This window comes from Fusarium sambucinum, chromosome III (genome assembly GCF_050947815.1).
Source record: "Fusarium sambucinum isolate potato_lamoka chromosome III, whole genome shotgun sequence".
NCBI lineage: Eukaryota > Fungi > Ascomycota > Sordariomycetes > Hypocreales > Nectriaceae > Fusarium > Fusarium sambucinum.
The window spans coordinates 6,350,742-6,365,554 of NC_139292.1; the positions used below are offsets into that span (position 1 = coordinate 6,350,742).

The window sequence follows — 14,813 nt, forward strand, 5'->3', positions numbered from 1 at the left end:
TTAGACTTGGGGAGTTTATACAGCGGGCACAACAAGGCGTTGCGGCATTTTTGCATTTAGATCATCAACACACTATCTTTGCCATTGCTCTATATTGTTTTAATTTATGCGTACTTGCTGATGAGTTTCCTCATGATGGACATTGCGCCTCCTCTGTAGCCTCCGCCGAACATGGCAAAGTGGTTGAGATGGTGGTATCTAGGATGAGTCAGTCAGCGTGCTGTGATGTTGGAGGCAAGGGGTGATCTTACAGTTCATACAGCCTTACTCGGTCTGGCCATTCATCCACAGGTTCAGATTTTGGTATGAACTCGTGATACTCTTTCCAGAAGTGATTGCTGAAACCGCCAAACATCGACATGATGCCAAGTTCGAATTCGGAGTGACCATACACAGCCGAGGGGTCATAAACAACTTCTTCGCAACCGCCTTGTCCTGCAATCTGCCCCTTGGAGTGGTTTCCACTCCACAAGTCACCATGAATGACCACAGGCTTTATGTCTTTTACAACACCATCACCAATCAGTCGCGGCACCACCTTTGCAGCAACTTGCTCTACAGCCTCTTCCAGTTCGGGGTCAGCACCATTGTTGCGCACTGCTTGACGAGTGATATGTCTTAGACGGTTATCAGCATAGAACTCGGCCCACGATGCTCGCCAGGAGTTGTCTTGTTCTGTAGAACCGCAACAAGTCGGCACTGGAAATCCGAACATGGGCTTATCATGACCTTCTGGGATAGGCGCGGACGTTGTGTGCATTTGCGCAACCTTTGATGCGAGAGTCTTGCCTGAACCACCAGGAGCTGAAGAACCCAGATCTAGAAAGTCAGTCGCCATGAAGTAATGGCCTGGACGATCGGATAAGGCGCCGTGAGCGTGAGATCGCGGACAAAAGTTAGGTACCGTGTCAGCTATGGCGTTCAAAGAGGCATGTTCACCTGAGTTGAGTCGTGTTAGATTATCATCATGATACAGTAGCAGTGGCTTACCTCTGAACATGACCTCTGCTTCTTTCCCCACACCCGTCTTGACAAAATAGTTGACTGGGTTTCCATCCTTCTCGGCCTTTATCTTGAACGTGCCCGCAAAGCCTGATCCGCCATGGGAGTGAATAACAGCATTGGTGGGGTCAAGGCCAAGTGCCTCGATGATGGCGGGGTCAACTTTGGTATGTGGCATGATTACGTAGAATGAGATGAATATGAGAGAAGGATATTAAGAGACACAGAACAAGAGAATAGAGGTCGCTGATGATGGTTTCTTAGTTGATGTGGCTGATAAAAGAGGATGGTCAGGATGTCATGAGACGGGGACGAGATGGGGTGACGTCAAAAACTGGGGGATGTTGAGCGTGTTAGTAATGCAGAGCTACAGTATCTATGCACGGTCAGATAGATTATTGCAACCCAAGGCACTGTAGAGGTCATAACATGGGTGCCAAAAGGAGTATGAGAGAGAGGACATATGATGTTATGTTTTCATCGTTTTGCATGTCTGAGAGATAATGCTAAACTCCCGTGTCCAGATTGTATACATCAAGCATCGGATTAAAGGACCTACGAAAAAGACTTCTGTTTCATAATTCTTTGGGTGAAACAAGATCAGTGGTTATAGAAGGCTTGATATAGCTCTAATAGTATCACATTGGTTTGTCATGACAGCTCACGCTCTCCATGATCTGATGCTGAGACTGAATTAACTCCCGGCCCGGAGTCGAGTGGGGCCGCACGGGACAGGAGCAAGTCCGTTATTTTCGGCGCCGGAGATCATGAAAATGTTTTATGTCGACTAGATCTCGGCGTGGTCGATGATGGGTATACTATGACACCGTTGTATTAGAACTAGAAAATGATATGAATAAGTTTGGACAAATCGTCACAGCCAGACAGGTCATACGATACAATTAGACGTAATAGTAATGCGATCATGTACTTTAAGTGCGAGGGAGCACGTCTAAAGCAATATGCAAGGCGTCAAGTAGCAGCTAGACAATAGCACATAACGACGAAAAGTATATGTAAAGCAGTTTGAAAGAATAGAGAATGAACTTGGCTTGAAACGCAATAACAAGAGTCGGATGTCACCACTTCCCACTCATTCATGTATCTTATGAGTCTACAAATCAAACACAACACGAAAGAAGCCATCAAATTTGAAAAATTGAGCTTGAATTTAAACTGTCCAATACTGTCATGCAACTGAACTGATAAGGACCATGTCCATCCAGTTTTAATGATGGGTTTGTCTCCGCCTCGGAACCGAACCGAATCGACAAACTCCCCACTTCGGCCCCGTAAGATTTCAGCTGTGATGAGGATGCGTGTCTCAAGTATAGATACTTGACTATCTATCCTTGTTTGTTTCCCGACAGACGCCAAACGTAAAGATGATGTGGGTATAGATTAAGGATGAAGAAAGGGCAAAAAAGATAAGCACAAAACTCGCTATTCGTTCCGGTAGTAATTCGTCAAAGAACCAGGGGTCAATCGATCAGTCATGATGACTAGTTGGTTGCGATCATTGCTTGGTGGGTGTCTCGATATATGATGAAGCAGCGACGGTTGTAGCGCTGCTGAGAGAAGCATTGTCCGAGTCAACTCTTGACAGTCCTGAAGGTCTTGTCGAAGACACAGAGAATGCGGCTGAGTTGTTGGAGTGAGAGCCTCCGTTGAAACAGGTTGTGCAGGGACATTGAGAGTTGTTGTTGAGAGGTGGTGGAGGAGCGCAATGGCGGGCAAACCAGCTCTTGACAGAAGAAGGCATGATGAGTTGTAGAAGTATTTATAATAGATATAGACGAGACTGAGTGAGTGTCTTGATCGACTTGTTTTCTGGGTAATAACTGAGAGCTGAGAACTGAACTGCAATAATGACAGACCAAAAGAAATAAAACAAAGGAGCGGTCTCTTGGGTATTTATGCCCTTGGACATTCCGACTTGATCCTAACATTTCGCAATAAGCATGTGGACCTGAAAAGAAGAAGAAGCCATCCAAGACTCTCATCCCTGCAACCATGACCCCCTGTCCCACTTCCCGCAGCCTTCTCTGCTCGACACCGAGAGACGTCCGGAAAAGAAGTGGGTTCGGAAATCTGCGCTGTACATGGCGATGCCCTCACTTTTTACCGCTTGCTCCAACTCGTTTTATGCGTCTTCTTCTCTGTCTCTCTCGTCCTTCCTTTTCCCCAGAGCCAAGACTTTTGGGGTCAATAATGGCGCACTCTAATGAGGATAAGGTAGTCTAGTCCTTCCCCTCACCGAGGAAAAAATCCCCATTTCCCCGCGTTTTCTGTGAGAAGAGGAAGGGGTTTCTACCAATGGCTTGGAAGGGGGGGGATATGCAAGGGGACACGTGAATAAAGAGTGGTCTTATTAAAGTTATTTTAGTTGGGAAAGGATTGGCTTCACATGAGGCAGCTTATTCTTGTTATGGCTGCGTGTTAGTGATGATGGGAGCACATGTGAGAAACGGACGATTAAACCCCTACATTGATAAGTGATATATGCAGTAGTATTTAATTGCTTTCTATCATAACACCATTCCGGTCTATCACAATCATGGGTTGTCTATTGGGTATAGTGATGATATCAAATATTAGTAGTCTTCAGCCATCGTCAACTTGCAACTCATGACACAATCACGCCGAACAAACAATGCAAGGAATCATCAGATATAAATCTCTTGATCAACTCCCGTTTATCTCATTATCATTCACGATCTCAACTCCCTGGTTTCTCCTGTCTGCAAAAATCACGAGACTCGCCTCCATCTACAAACCCCCATCTCAGATACGGCTCACCATCGATCGGTCTTCCGTCGGCATTCGCAACTCCTTCTAACCCTTGTCTCCCTTCACTTCTATAACTTGCATGCGGCTCTTCCGCAGTGGATCTTGGAAATGGGACACACGTCGACGCAATTCCCGACCCAAACATCGGAATGACAACCTATTGGCTCGCCACTTTGCGGCTCAACTCATTAAAAGGTACAAGTACAGGTACAGGTACATGTAAAAATTCTCTCTTTTTCCTTTGTATCCGTCATATTGATGGGTCATGACCGTCTGGGAGCAATAACCGAGGATAAAAGTGAGATTGTGATATGATAAAGCAGGCTCTTGTCTGATCTGATAGTTTGTTCATGATTATATCATACATATTATTGTGGGCGCTATTGAGTAAAAGTGAATTGCAAGAGTTGTAAAAGGGGGTCAGACTTTGAGATTCTACATAGGCCGATGATGCACACAAGAGATCGCCAAGCCTTGCTCTCGATGTGTGCCTACCAGCTTCATTTATATCTAACATACCTAGTCTAAGTTTACCTCGTCACTAAAACTTATTCTTTCTCATAGAATTCGGATTACACCAGCACCTGTAGCTTCTAATCACACCATACGCAGTAGTTGGCAAATCAACGCATGATACCCGCTCAAGGCTGGTCAACGGTTTTGAGACGATGCATGAAATGGGACCCTTACATCCGAGATGTTGATTAGCCGAGTCTGGACCGAAGAATCGAATCGTGTTTATAGAAGCCTTTTATCAGCCCATTGTCTGACTCAATACTGATCCTGGAACATGATTAATAAAGGAGATTTTCTTCTTTTTACAACCTCAACTCTTCTGCTACACTCGAACCTGTATGGTCAACCATCACTCATCATACTATCTGGACTTGCTCTACGTTCAACCCAACGATTTCTGACAGATCCCAAATCTACACTTCAATGGACTAGAAATGTTCACACACAGCACAGAACCAGTAGGAAACAAGCACAAAGTTGCAGGGCGTGGATACGCGAAAAATCATCTTGTTGGAGACCATATCGCCCGTTCATCCTTTGAACCATCCGTCCTTTCTATCGAACCATTCGGACATATTCGAGTGCATCTGGAAATCATACGCCTCAAGAGCCATGGGCTCCTAGACCGATGCATGCTAAATTAAAAACAGGAATATCCACCCACATCTCCCACTCTTCCATGAGTGTTTGATTCCCACTCCCGGTTTTGTTTGGAACCGTAGCCTCTCTAGAGCTAAGTCTCACATGTTTGTTTGTTTATTATATCATATCCTCACCCATGCTCATTTGGCAATGGGGGATCGCAGTTAGGTTTGCTTAGATTCCGAGGGTGAACTCGACACCGACATCGATGTCACGGGCTACAGATATGTTAGCGATCAGAATTGACAGAGAATAGTGTTTCAATGCGACTTACCCATCTTGACGACCTTGGAGAGCTGGACAGACTTCTCAGCAGCGGTTTGTAGGTCATCAATGGAGAAGATCTTAAGACCAGAGTCGTTGATGAGCTGGTGAGCCTTCTCAACGTTGGTACCCTGGAGACGGGCAATGATGGGGATCTTGAGGTTCAAGCTCTCGACGGTCTTGATAAGACCAGTGGCGATGGCGTCACATCGGACGATACCACCAAAGATGTTGACAAAGATGGCAGTGACCTTGGCGTCGCTGGTGATGAGCTCGAAAGCCTCCTTGATGGCAGCAGGGGTGGCACCACCACCAACGTCAAGGAAGTTGGCGGGCTGGCCACCGTTCAGCTTGATGATGTCCATGGTGGCCATGGCAAGACCGGCACCGTTGACGAGGCAGCCGATATCACCGTCAAGCTTGATGAAGTTGAGGTTGGACTCGGCGGCGCGGACCTCATCGGGGTCCTCCTGGGTGGTGTCGCGCCATTCAAAGACCTCCTTCTGTCGGAAGTCGGCGTTGTCGTCGAAGCCGAACTTGGCGTCCATGCAGAGAACCTGGTGGTCAGAGGTCTCAGACAGGGGGTTGATCTCAATCTGGGTAGAGTCCTTCTCGCGGAAGATCTTGTAGAGCTTCTGGATGGTGTCCTTGGCATCCTCGATGCACTGCTCGCTGAAGCCGAGCTTGGTGGCGATCTCGCGGGCAGTCTCGTCAGTGACACCGACGTTGATGTCGATGTAGTTGGTGTTGATGGCGTCAGGGGTGTCCTTAGCAACGGCCTCAATGTCCATACCACCCTGGGAAGAAGAGACAATGACGGGGCACTGGTTCTGACGGTCCATGAGGATGGCGAGGTAGAACTCACGACGAGCAAACTTGCGCTCGCAGATGTAGACAGAGTTGCAGAGACGGCCGCCAGCACCCGTCTGCTTGGTAACAAGCTTGTGGCCGATCATCTGCTCGGCGAACATCTCAGCCTCGTGAGGAGAGTAGATGACACGGACACCACCCTTGAGACCGTTGTCGAAGGTACCCTTTCCTCGGCCACCGGCAAGGACCTGAGCCTTGATAACCATATCATCGTTGCCAATCTTCTCGGCGATCTCCTTGGCCTCCTTGGCGGACTTTGCGACGGAACCCTTGGGGACACCGATACCGTACTGTTGAAGCGAATCGTGGTTAGCAACTTGGTGATGAGAATCGTGATAACACCGGTCCCATTATTTTTTTGGTTTCGTTCGCAATATCGATTGATGATCGCTAAAAGGGGGGGTTGAGTAGATAAAACCTTACCTGTCGGAGGAGGTCGGCAGAGAGGTACTCGTGAATGCTGAGAGCTCGTCGTTGTTGAACGCCAGGGAATCGAGCAGCGGGGGCAGCGAACTATAGAAACGAACAACGTTAGCAACGGGTTTCTTGTGGATTGAACCAACCAAGCAAACCAAGCTTGATTTGATTGATAGCGAATAGATAAAAAAGTACCTTTGAGGCGTTGAGGGCCGAAGCCACAGCGCGACTACGGCCGAGCTTGAACATTGTGATTGTGAGGAGGGGGGGAGGAAAAGAAGAATATGAGGGGATTCAAAGATCGAGAGTATGGGGGAAGGAGGGAGGGGAGAGAGTATAAACTTGTATCGTTCGTCACAGGAGGTAGAAAAAGAGGTTTTCGGATGACGAGAAGCTAAGGTACGCTACCGTATCAAATCAGCCAAACTGACCACAGTTGACCAGGGCCTATCCCGTCTGTTCTGTGGTTGTTGAGGTCCACTATTTTGTTTTTGGCCACGGGATTTGTCGGGCTAATTTTGGTAGAGGCTTTATTATCACGGAAAAAGATATTGACCGAATGAACTGGATCATGACAAACTGTAGCAGTAAAGCCTTTTTTACCCGTTAGATAGTAAATAAATCAAATTATTAATCTACTTTATTCTTGTTTATTAGACGTTTACTATGTAGCTACTCGTCTACAAATGCAAATACCCATAAGCGCGCATGACTGAAATCCATACAAAACACTCACCACCTCCTTCTGTTCCCGCGACCTCATCAGTCACATTGCAACATCCTTCCCGCGGTCGACACGATCCAGCTTTGCCTTGTCTCGTCTCAGGGCTTTACAGATCCACTGTTTGACTAACCGCCAAACCTATTCGAGCCACTCAACCCCGGCACAAGACCACCGAGCATCGTAAACCGGTGATGTAAATCCGCGTCGGGAGTGGTTTTGAACTTGCAAGGTGAAGCAACGAATGGGAGCCGTTTCTGTCACTTCATGCTGGTACTCCATCGTCTCCGGGTTTCGGCTACAACAGGCATCTTCAACTTCCAAGGTGCTCAATCGTTGACCGAGTATTCCACCCCACATCCTTTCATGGAGATGGACATCCAGTGATGCAATGATAGGCAATACGGACTTTGTCTCATTACTGTCTGTCTATGTAACTCAATTCCAACTTGATATTTATTTAAATTATTGCACAATACATATTACACATCAACCTCCAGACACACACATCTCATCCTCTCTCAGTTCATCCCTCTATCAAACGAACCCTCCAAATGGTGTCCCAATAACCTTACCCTTATCATCCCATCTCACTCCCTCACCCTTCAACAACTTCCTCTTCTCATCAAGAGTAATACCCTCTCCATTTTTAGGCCACTTCCCCTTGAACCCGCCCAGCGCACCACCCGTAGCCACAACACGATGACACGGCACCTCTGGCGCGAATGGGTTTCGACGCAGCGCGTTACCAACAGCCCGCGGGGAAGACTTGAGATGTGCAGCCATGATGCCGTATGTTGAGAAACTGCCCCGCGGGATCTGACATAGTAGCGACCACACTTGCTTCTCAAATGTTGTGCGTGTAGACGACTCAATGAGCGCGAGTTGTGAAGCCATGATTGTAGTGAAGTCGGTTGTGGATGAGGTAGGTGATGTTTCTTTTTTAGTCTTTAAAGTTTTAGCCTTTCGGTCACTTTGTGGTTCCTCAAGGGGTCTTTTTGCGACAGTCACCATGGCTGTATAGGAGAGCGTGCAGTAAGGGTGAGAGTATAAACTTGTGATTGATGCGCTTTCGGTAAGTTTATGATAAGATGTAGTGAATTAGGGATGTCACAATGTGTTTTTGGATCATAAAACACAAGGATTGAAAGAAATGGAAGTCTATTAAATGTGCGAGAGCGATGCGTCAAAGGGCGCGGTCGACGCCAACATCTAGAGCAACACACATCACGAAGTCATGTGATTTCCTATCAATCCTCTTGTACGTCGACACTTAGGTAGGTAAACATTATGAAGAAAAAAGTGAACAAGATACACGTCTTTTAGATAGGAAAGGTTAATCTCCTGGTGGCCACCAACTGATATTAAAATTGCAGCATAACACCTACATGAGAAACTAAATGCCATAGTTCCATGCCTTCACACTGCCTTCAACTAAGTATATTGAGAACCGTCGTTGCTGTCACCGAGCTATCGCCAAAAATTCAGCAAGCAAGGCTATATTTCAAATCAAATATTCCATGGTATATCGTTGTTATAATGTACCAGTAACATATTTCTCATTTATTTATGTCATTACGCCATGACTTGTATCTTCAATACTGTACCCAAGAAGTACAATGGTATATATATAATGTGTTTTCTCAAAACAAGGGGAGATGATGCCTCCCTCCAGTCTAACCCAACGCCGTTGATTATGCCAATTCGAGGTACTGGCTCCTGTGCCTTCTGCCCGCCGGCTGATGTTTCGGTTGTTACGAGACAGAGACATGCAGACGCATGCTGCTCATTGCCCTACTTCCGACACAGCACTGATTGTGGCAGGGTAATCCTGACACAAGCATCGAGTGATGCCGCGTCTGAGCACAAATGATGTCGTCTCGTGAGTAATGATGCTTTCATCTCATGATGTATCAATGATATGTGATGTCTTTACGCCAATTCCATTCTAGACCATGAATGATTCTCCACAGCCGCATTCCTCCTCTGAGACACCCGTTAGTATCTTGGCGAGGTCTTTGAATAAAGTAACAACTTACTGATATTGGGGTTCTTGAACACGAAGCGCTGATTGAGCTTGTCCTCGACATAGTCCATTTCGCTTCCAATAATACTGAAAAGAGCCTTGCTATCAATCAAGACCTTGACGCCATCTTGCTCAACCGTCTCATCGAAAGCGCCAGGCTTGTCGACATATTCGAGGTGATACGCTAGTCCACTGCATCCTCGGTTCCTTACGCCGACCTTGATGAGCTTCGGCTCGGGCTGATCGAGCAGCTCTCTTAATTGCTCCACTGCAGAGGGCGTCAATTTCATAGCGGCCTTGCGTGGGCGTAGCTTGGATCGTGGCCGGGCGGCCTTCGGCTTCTGGGCTTCCTTCTCGTTTAGCTTCGGCGCTGATGCCGAGGTGGCGGGAACGTCATTCTGCGTCGTCGTTGTTGTCGTCGCAGCTTCTTGTTGCTTCGGGGGCTGGGGGTGCTGAGGCTGTTGAGGGGGAGGACGAGTCTCGTGGACTTTGGGAAGAGGATCAGGTTGTGTTATTGATGTTTCGGGAACATCGTCGTTTCTGGGAGGCGTAGAGGTGTGGGTGGGAAGAGTGTAGGAGTGGTAGCTAACGGCGAGAGGTCTCGATGTGGAGAATTGCCTCAGAGGAGAGGAGGTCAGAGGGAGATGAGAGCATGCTCGTCGTAGGACGAGTCTTGCTACCGATCTTGAAGTGAACATGGTTGGCGCATATGAGGTTGTAGTGTTGAGAAGAAGTAAATTGGTGACTACACAGGCTAAGGCCAGTAAGTATGATTTCTAACCCAGTGCCCCGGTTCTTCGGTGCTAAAGGCGATTGCTCCCGGAAACCGCTGGTACGTCAGGGTGGCGCCCGGTCTTGTCCTAGCCAATCAGAACGCAAGAATTTGTCAGGTACACGTGATGGACATGTAATTATATGACCATTCAAGCATGACAAGAAATCATGACAGAAGACGGCATTAGGAAAATGTCGTTCTCATCCATTATATATATAGATGACATTTCTTATGCCTCTATAGTTATACTTATTTCTTTCTTTCTGGTTTTTCCTAACAACTATCAGGAATGCCTTGACACACTATGTTGACATGAAATCCTACTTCCAACAGAGTTTACAGGGCGGTTTACAAGGCGGGTTCACAAACTCACTTATAATGCCTTGACTGTTACGTATAATTCATCAAGATCTTGCTTATGATATATGCATGCTTTTCGTTTATATAAAGCAAGTTTTGACAACCATACAAAACTAAATAAAGGTTGGAAAAGAGTATCATGATGTCTGAGCTGTCGCAAGAGAACTCTGGCCAAGTCTTACCTCAATTGGTCAGTACCGATTCTGGTATCATGACAACAAAGAAAAGAAAGCTTTAAGAACATAAGCGCGGGTTCTATCAGGCACGTCAAGTTATCTTTGTCCTTTCAATCTTGTCAATCTGTTTACCTTAGACCCATAAGCAGAATGAAGACTAGAGTAGGGAAAATCCAAGATGCAAGCAAAGAATTTTGATCATGACTACCATTAAATGTCTCGGAATACATATGTCATGATGGCAGGAACATGCATGCCCCCAGCTGTTTATGCAGTATCTTGGAGACAGAGCCATAAACAATCAGATCATAATCGCGAAAGATAATGCAACATGCAGTATTTACAATCAGGGCAATGGATAAAAAGTGCTCCATTCCTATATCTATGATCCACTGCAATCACAACATTACAGTTAAAATAACCAGCAGCTTTATCTTGGTGCCTGGCCTGGACAAATGGCAGCTGACGGAAGCCAAGGCTGAGTTAAACATGCATGTTTCAGACGGTTGGTAACAATGACGGATGATCCGTAACCAGTTGATAATAGGAGAGCAAGACAAGATATTGACTGTAGTCTATGTAGTATCTTGGTATCCGCAGTTGGGAAGAAACGTTACATGTGGGTGAAATTTAAACTGGGTATGGTCATAGCTCTGAAGATGGAGATGGAGATGGAGATAAAGAAAGCTGAGCTATTCAACTGGACTGCCTGCAAGTTACCTACCTAGAATAGCGTTAGACTGAGAGACTTATCAATACTCAAACAGTAATATCGGATGTTACGAGAACAAGAAGGCATGCCGGGAATTACGGGTCTTCAGAGGGGGAAAAGAAAAGAGAGGAGAGGAGACCCAAAAGTAACCCGGGTTGGTAACATGACAAGAATGAGGAACATATGAACATGATATAATTCTCGTACTTAAACGTGCATCTTCGTATTGCCATCTTAATTCTATCTATAGAAGATGCTGTGATCTGTCAGACAATAAGGCTTGATCATTGGCGAGATGCAAAAAATCATCCGTTCAACTCGTTCCCTTCTGTAGGGTCCCGAGTTCTGGAACCAGTTAACCAATCACGGAGCTTAATATTCGGGCCTTTCCCCTGAAAGAAGCTCTAGAAATGATCTGGGGTTCGGGGCCCAAGCAGTTGACTTGTAGCGTCTGTTACATTGCATGAAACCAATATCAAAAGAGGCTGATTACTGATTACCTGGAGCTGAGACAGGATTATACAATGCGATGAATGACCTTGACAGAAAACCATTCATTCTATGCAACAGAAACCGAGTGCTTCGGTGTCTCATTCCCTTCCGTGACACCTCGCTATTGTAGCATCCATACAACGTCTCGGGTCCTTCTCTTCTTGGGTCCATCCGGAGCTAAATTTACTTGAACGTTACCATTTAGGGCATACCCATCGGCGGACGTTACCGTTAGAAGGGCCGCCACTAAAGTTTGATGCTGTGAACAGCCTCTCATCGACGATGATTGTTACCCCAGGATGAGGAGGCTTGATTTGGTTTTTGAATCTGGGGATAATGGAAACGTTTGAGATTGGATATCTTCTATTCGGTCTGATTCTGGGTAACAAAGCTTCTCGTTTAAGCGGCACTTGTCCTTGGCAAATACGTTGAATTTTGTTTCCAGTTATACTCGGCCGAGAACAGTTGTTTCATTACACTGTTACTCTGCATAGAGTACATGTAGGTAGTGAGTGACATCTACTTGATAGCCACAATGTTGTCATAACCTCAAGCACAAGAGATACTCGCATTTACTACGTAGTAGTAGTACCTAGAGTTGGCAGCAATCTTGACTAAACGCCACCGTCTTTAACTGTAATAAGCAGATCGGCATGCCATTGTTGCATTCACCACCCCCTGTAACTAACCCGCACCACCCTCTACTCTTAGCGTTACTCTTCCCCCATCTCTCTCTCCAGTCGCAGTCCCACCACCCAACTTTTTGATCTCACGAGCTTTAGACCCCTGGACAATTCGTTCCATCAGTCCAACTGCTTCGCCTTCTCGTGATAAACTTCAACAGAAAAGAAACAGGGGTTGATTTATTTTTGGGGAACACGGATAACCATTTGTCGCGTGCCTTGACGGATTGAATCTCTCCATCTTTTTTTCCCTACTTTAATTCCGCGACGTCCGTTCATCTCGACAATCTCTCTTTCTTTCTACTCTATCTGTTTATAGTCATTCCTCGTTTCGTCTTCAATTGGGGTTCACCACTCTCGCATACATAGGAAATTGACCCTTGGTCACTTCAATTTCACATCACGCACAATGTCTACACACGAAAAAGAAAACAACGTCGCTCAGGCGTCTTCAGAAACCGCAGACTCAGACTCACCTGCTCCCGGCTTTCGTCCCAAAGGATGGATGTACAAGACTGTTCGCCTCGGCCGTCTAGAGCTCTGGTACGCCTCGCCCAAAGTCCAGCTCTTCATGGTCTCCATCGTCTGCTTCCTATGTCCCGGCATGTTCAACGCCTTGACGGGTCTCGGTGGTGGCGGCCAGGTCTCTAACGAGGCCCAAGATCACGCCAACACAGCTCTTTACAGCACATTTGCTGTCGTTGGTTTCTTTGCCGGAACTTTTGCCAATAGACTGGGACTGAGACTCACTCTATCCATTGGAGGTCTGGGTTATTGTGTTTACGCTGCTTCATTCCTGTGTTACACACATACTCAGAACATGCCCTTTGTCGTCTTTGCTGGTGCCCTGCTTGGTGTTTGTGCTGGACTCTTGTGGGCTGCTCAGGGCTCTATCATGATGTCTTATCCTCCTGAGCAGAGCAAGGGACGATACATCTCCTGGTTCTGGGTTATCTTTAACATGGGCGCCGTTATTGGTTCTCTTGTAAGTTTCACTAAAACCTATCCACTTCAACTTTCTAATAAACGCTACAGATCCCCCTTGCCCAAAACATCAACAAGAAGGCAGGCCCCGTGTCCGATGGCACTTATGCCGCTTTCATCGCCCTCATGGCCATCGGTGCCATCCTCGCTCTCATGATCTGCGACGCCGACAAGATCGTCCGGGAGGACAACACAAAGGTCATCGTCATGAAGAACCCCTCGTGGAGCACAGAGATCAAGGGCCTCTGGGAGACTCTCTACAGCGCACCCTGGGTCGTCCTCCTCTTCCCCATGTTCTTCTCCTCCAACATCTTTTACACGTACCAGAACGTCAACATGAATCTCGCCCAGTTCAACGTCCGCACCCGCGCTCTCAACAACCTGCTCTACTGGCTAGCCCAGATCTTCGGTGCTCTCATTATTGGCTATGCCCTCGACATCTCGAGCGTTCGTCGCAGCGTCCGCGCAAAGATCTCGCTCGTCGTCCTGTTTGTTCTGACTTTCGCCATCTGGGGTGGCGGCTACGCTTGGCAAAAGGATCAGCGACCTCGCGAGATCGCTATGAACCCCGCCAATGAAGATGACAAGATCGACTGGGACGACGGTGCCAAGCGATTCGTCGCTCCCATGTTCCTCTACTTTTTCTACGGCTTCTTTGATGCCGCTTGGCAAACTTGCATCTACTGGTACATGGGCGCTCTCTCCAACTCTGGCCGCAAGACCGCCAACTTTGCTGGTAAGTTCCGCCTCCTTTTCTCACTCCAAGTCAGATCGCTAACTCGGCATTTTAGGTTTCTACAAGGGAATTCAATCCGCCGGCGCTGCCATCTTCTGGCGTATGGATGGTCTCGGCAAGCCATTCGACACCATCTTTGCCGCAACATGGGCCTGTCTCGGCGTCTCGCTCGTCATCGCCGCACCAGTGATTTTCATGAAGATTCAAGATTCCATCTCCATGGAGGAGGACCTTGAGTTCAGCGACGAGAAGATCGAGGACGTTGTCGTGGCGCCGACGACCCAGAAGACCACAGACATTGAATCTTGAACCAAAAGCTAAAACACTATATATAAGAATACTTAATTAATATTGTAACTATGCATGGCGTTTTGAGGTGTGGGCATTGGATCAGTGGAGTTAGAGGGGGCTATGTTTGACTTGTGATGATTTATGGCATTACATGACACGGACAGTTTTGTCAATTAGGTTTGATGGATATGGATTATCACACATGGCCTTTGGCGTCTGGTTATTGAAACTTGTTCCGTAATGCCAATCATGGTGGTGATGGAAGCTGTAGGTGTGTGGTATACAGGACAATCGTCTTATAGTGTTGCATTTCAAGACTACACATAAGCTCGGATATGTTTACACAATCACATCAA

The 14,813-nt window shown here is 46.8% G+C and overlaps 6 protein-coding genes across 6 annotated transcripts; 1 reads left to right on the forward strand and 5 right to left on the reverse strand.

Moving 5' to 3' along the window:
• Positions 1-104: 104 nt before the first annotated feature.
• Positions 105-1,180, reverse strand: FSST1_012267 (Fructosamine/Ketosamine-3-kinase; the record flags this gene model as incomplete). Its single annotated transcript, XM_083235474.1, has 3 exons — positions 105-198; positions 252-939; positions 991-1,180. The coding sequence occupies 3 exons, from the start codon at positions 1,178-1,180 to the stop codon at positions 105-107; spliced, it is 972 nt and encodes a 323-aa protein (XP_083081963.1).
• A 1,338-nt stretch (positions 1,181-2,518) lies between these two features.
• Positions 2,519-2,764, reverse strand: FSST1_012268 (uncharacterized protein; the record flags this gene model as incomplete). Its single annotated transcript, XM_083235476.1, has 1 exon — positions 2,519-2,764. The coding sequence occupies one exon, from the start codon at positions 2,762-2,764 to the stop codon at positions 2,519-2,521; it is 246 nt and encodes an 81-aa protein (XP_083081964.1).
• A 2,360-nt stretch (positions 2,765-5,124) lies between these two features.
• FSST1_012269 (succinate--CoA ligase (GDP-forming) subunit beta) lies at positions 5,125-6,750 on the reverse strand (the record flags this gene model as incomplete). Its single annotated transcript, XM_083235477.1, has 4 exons — positions 5,125-5,168; positions 5,225-6,374; positions 6,508-6,597; positions 6,697-6,750. The coding sequence occupies 4 exons, from the start codon at positions 6,748-6,750 to the stop codon at positions 5,125-5,127; spliced, it is 1,338 nt and encodes a 445-aa protein (XP_083081965.1).
• Positions 6,751-7,759: 1,009 nt separating this feature from the next.
• On the reverse strand, positions 7,760-8,236 carry FSST1_012270 (methylated-DNA--protein-cysteine methyltransferase; the record flags this gene model as incomplete). Its single annotated transcript, XM_083235478.1, has 1 exon — positions 7,760-8,236. One exon carries the CDS (start codon positions 8,234-8,236, stop codon positions 7,760-7,762), a length of 477 nt encoding a protein of 158 aa, XP_083081966.1.
• A 934-nt stretch (positions 8,237-9,170) lies between these two features.
• Positions 9,171-9,946, reverse strand: FSST1_012271 (Fe-binding Fe/S cluster assembly protein ISA1; the record flags this gene model as incomplete). The annotated part of the gene is made up of 2 exons (XM_083235479.1): positions 9,171-9,208; positions 9,262-9,946. 2 exons carry the CDS (start codon positions 9,944-9,946, stop codon positions 9,171-9,173), a joined length of 723 nt encoding a protein of 240 aa, XP_083081967.1.
• Positions 9,947-12,855: 2,909 nt separating this feature from the next.
• On the forward strand, positions 12,856-14,475 carry FSST1_012272 (major facilitator superfamily domain-containing protein; the record flags this gene model as incomplete). Its single annotated transcript, XM_083235480.1, has 3 exons — positions 12,856-13,431; positions 13,482-14,166; positions 14,222-14,475. The coding sequence occupies 3 exons, from the start codon at positions 12,856-12,858 to the stop codon at positions 14,473-14,475; spliced, it is 1,515 nt and encodes a 504-aa protein (XP_083081968.1).
• Positions 14,476-14,813: the final 338 nt, after the last annotated feature.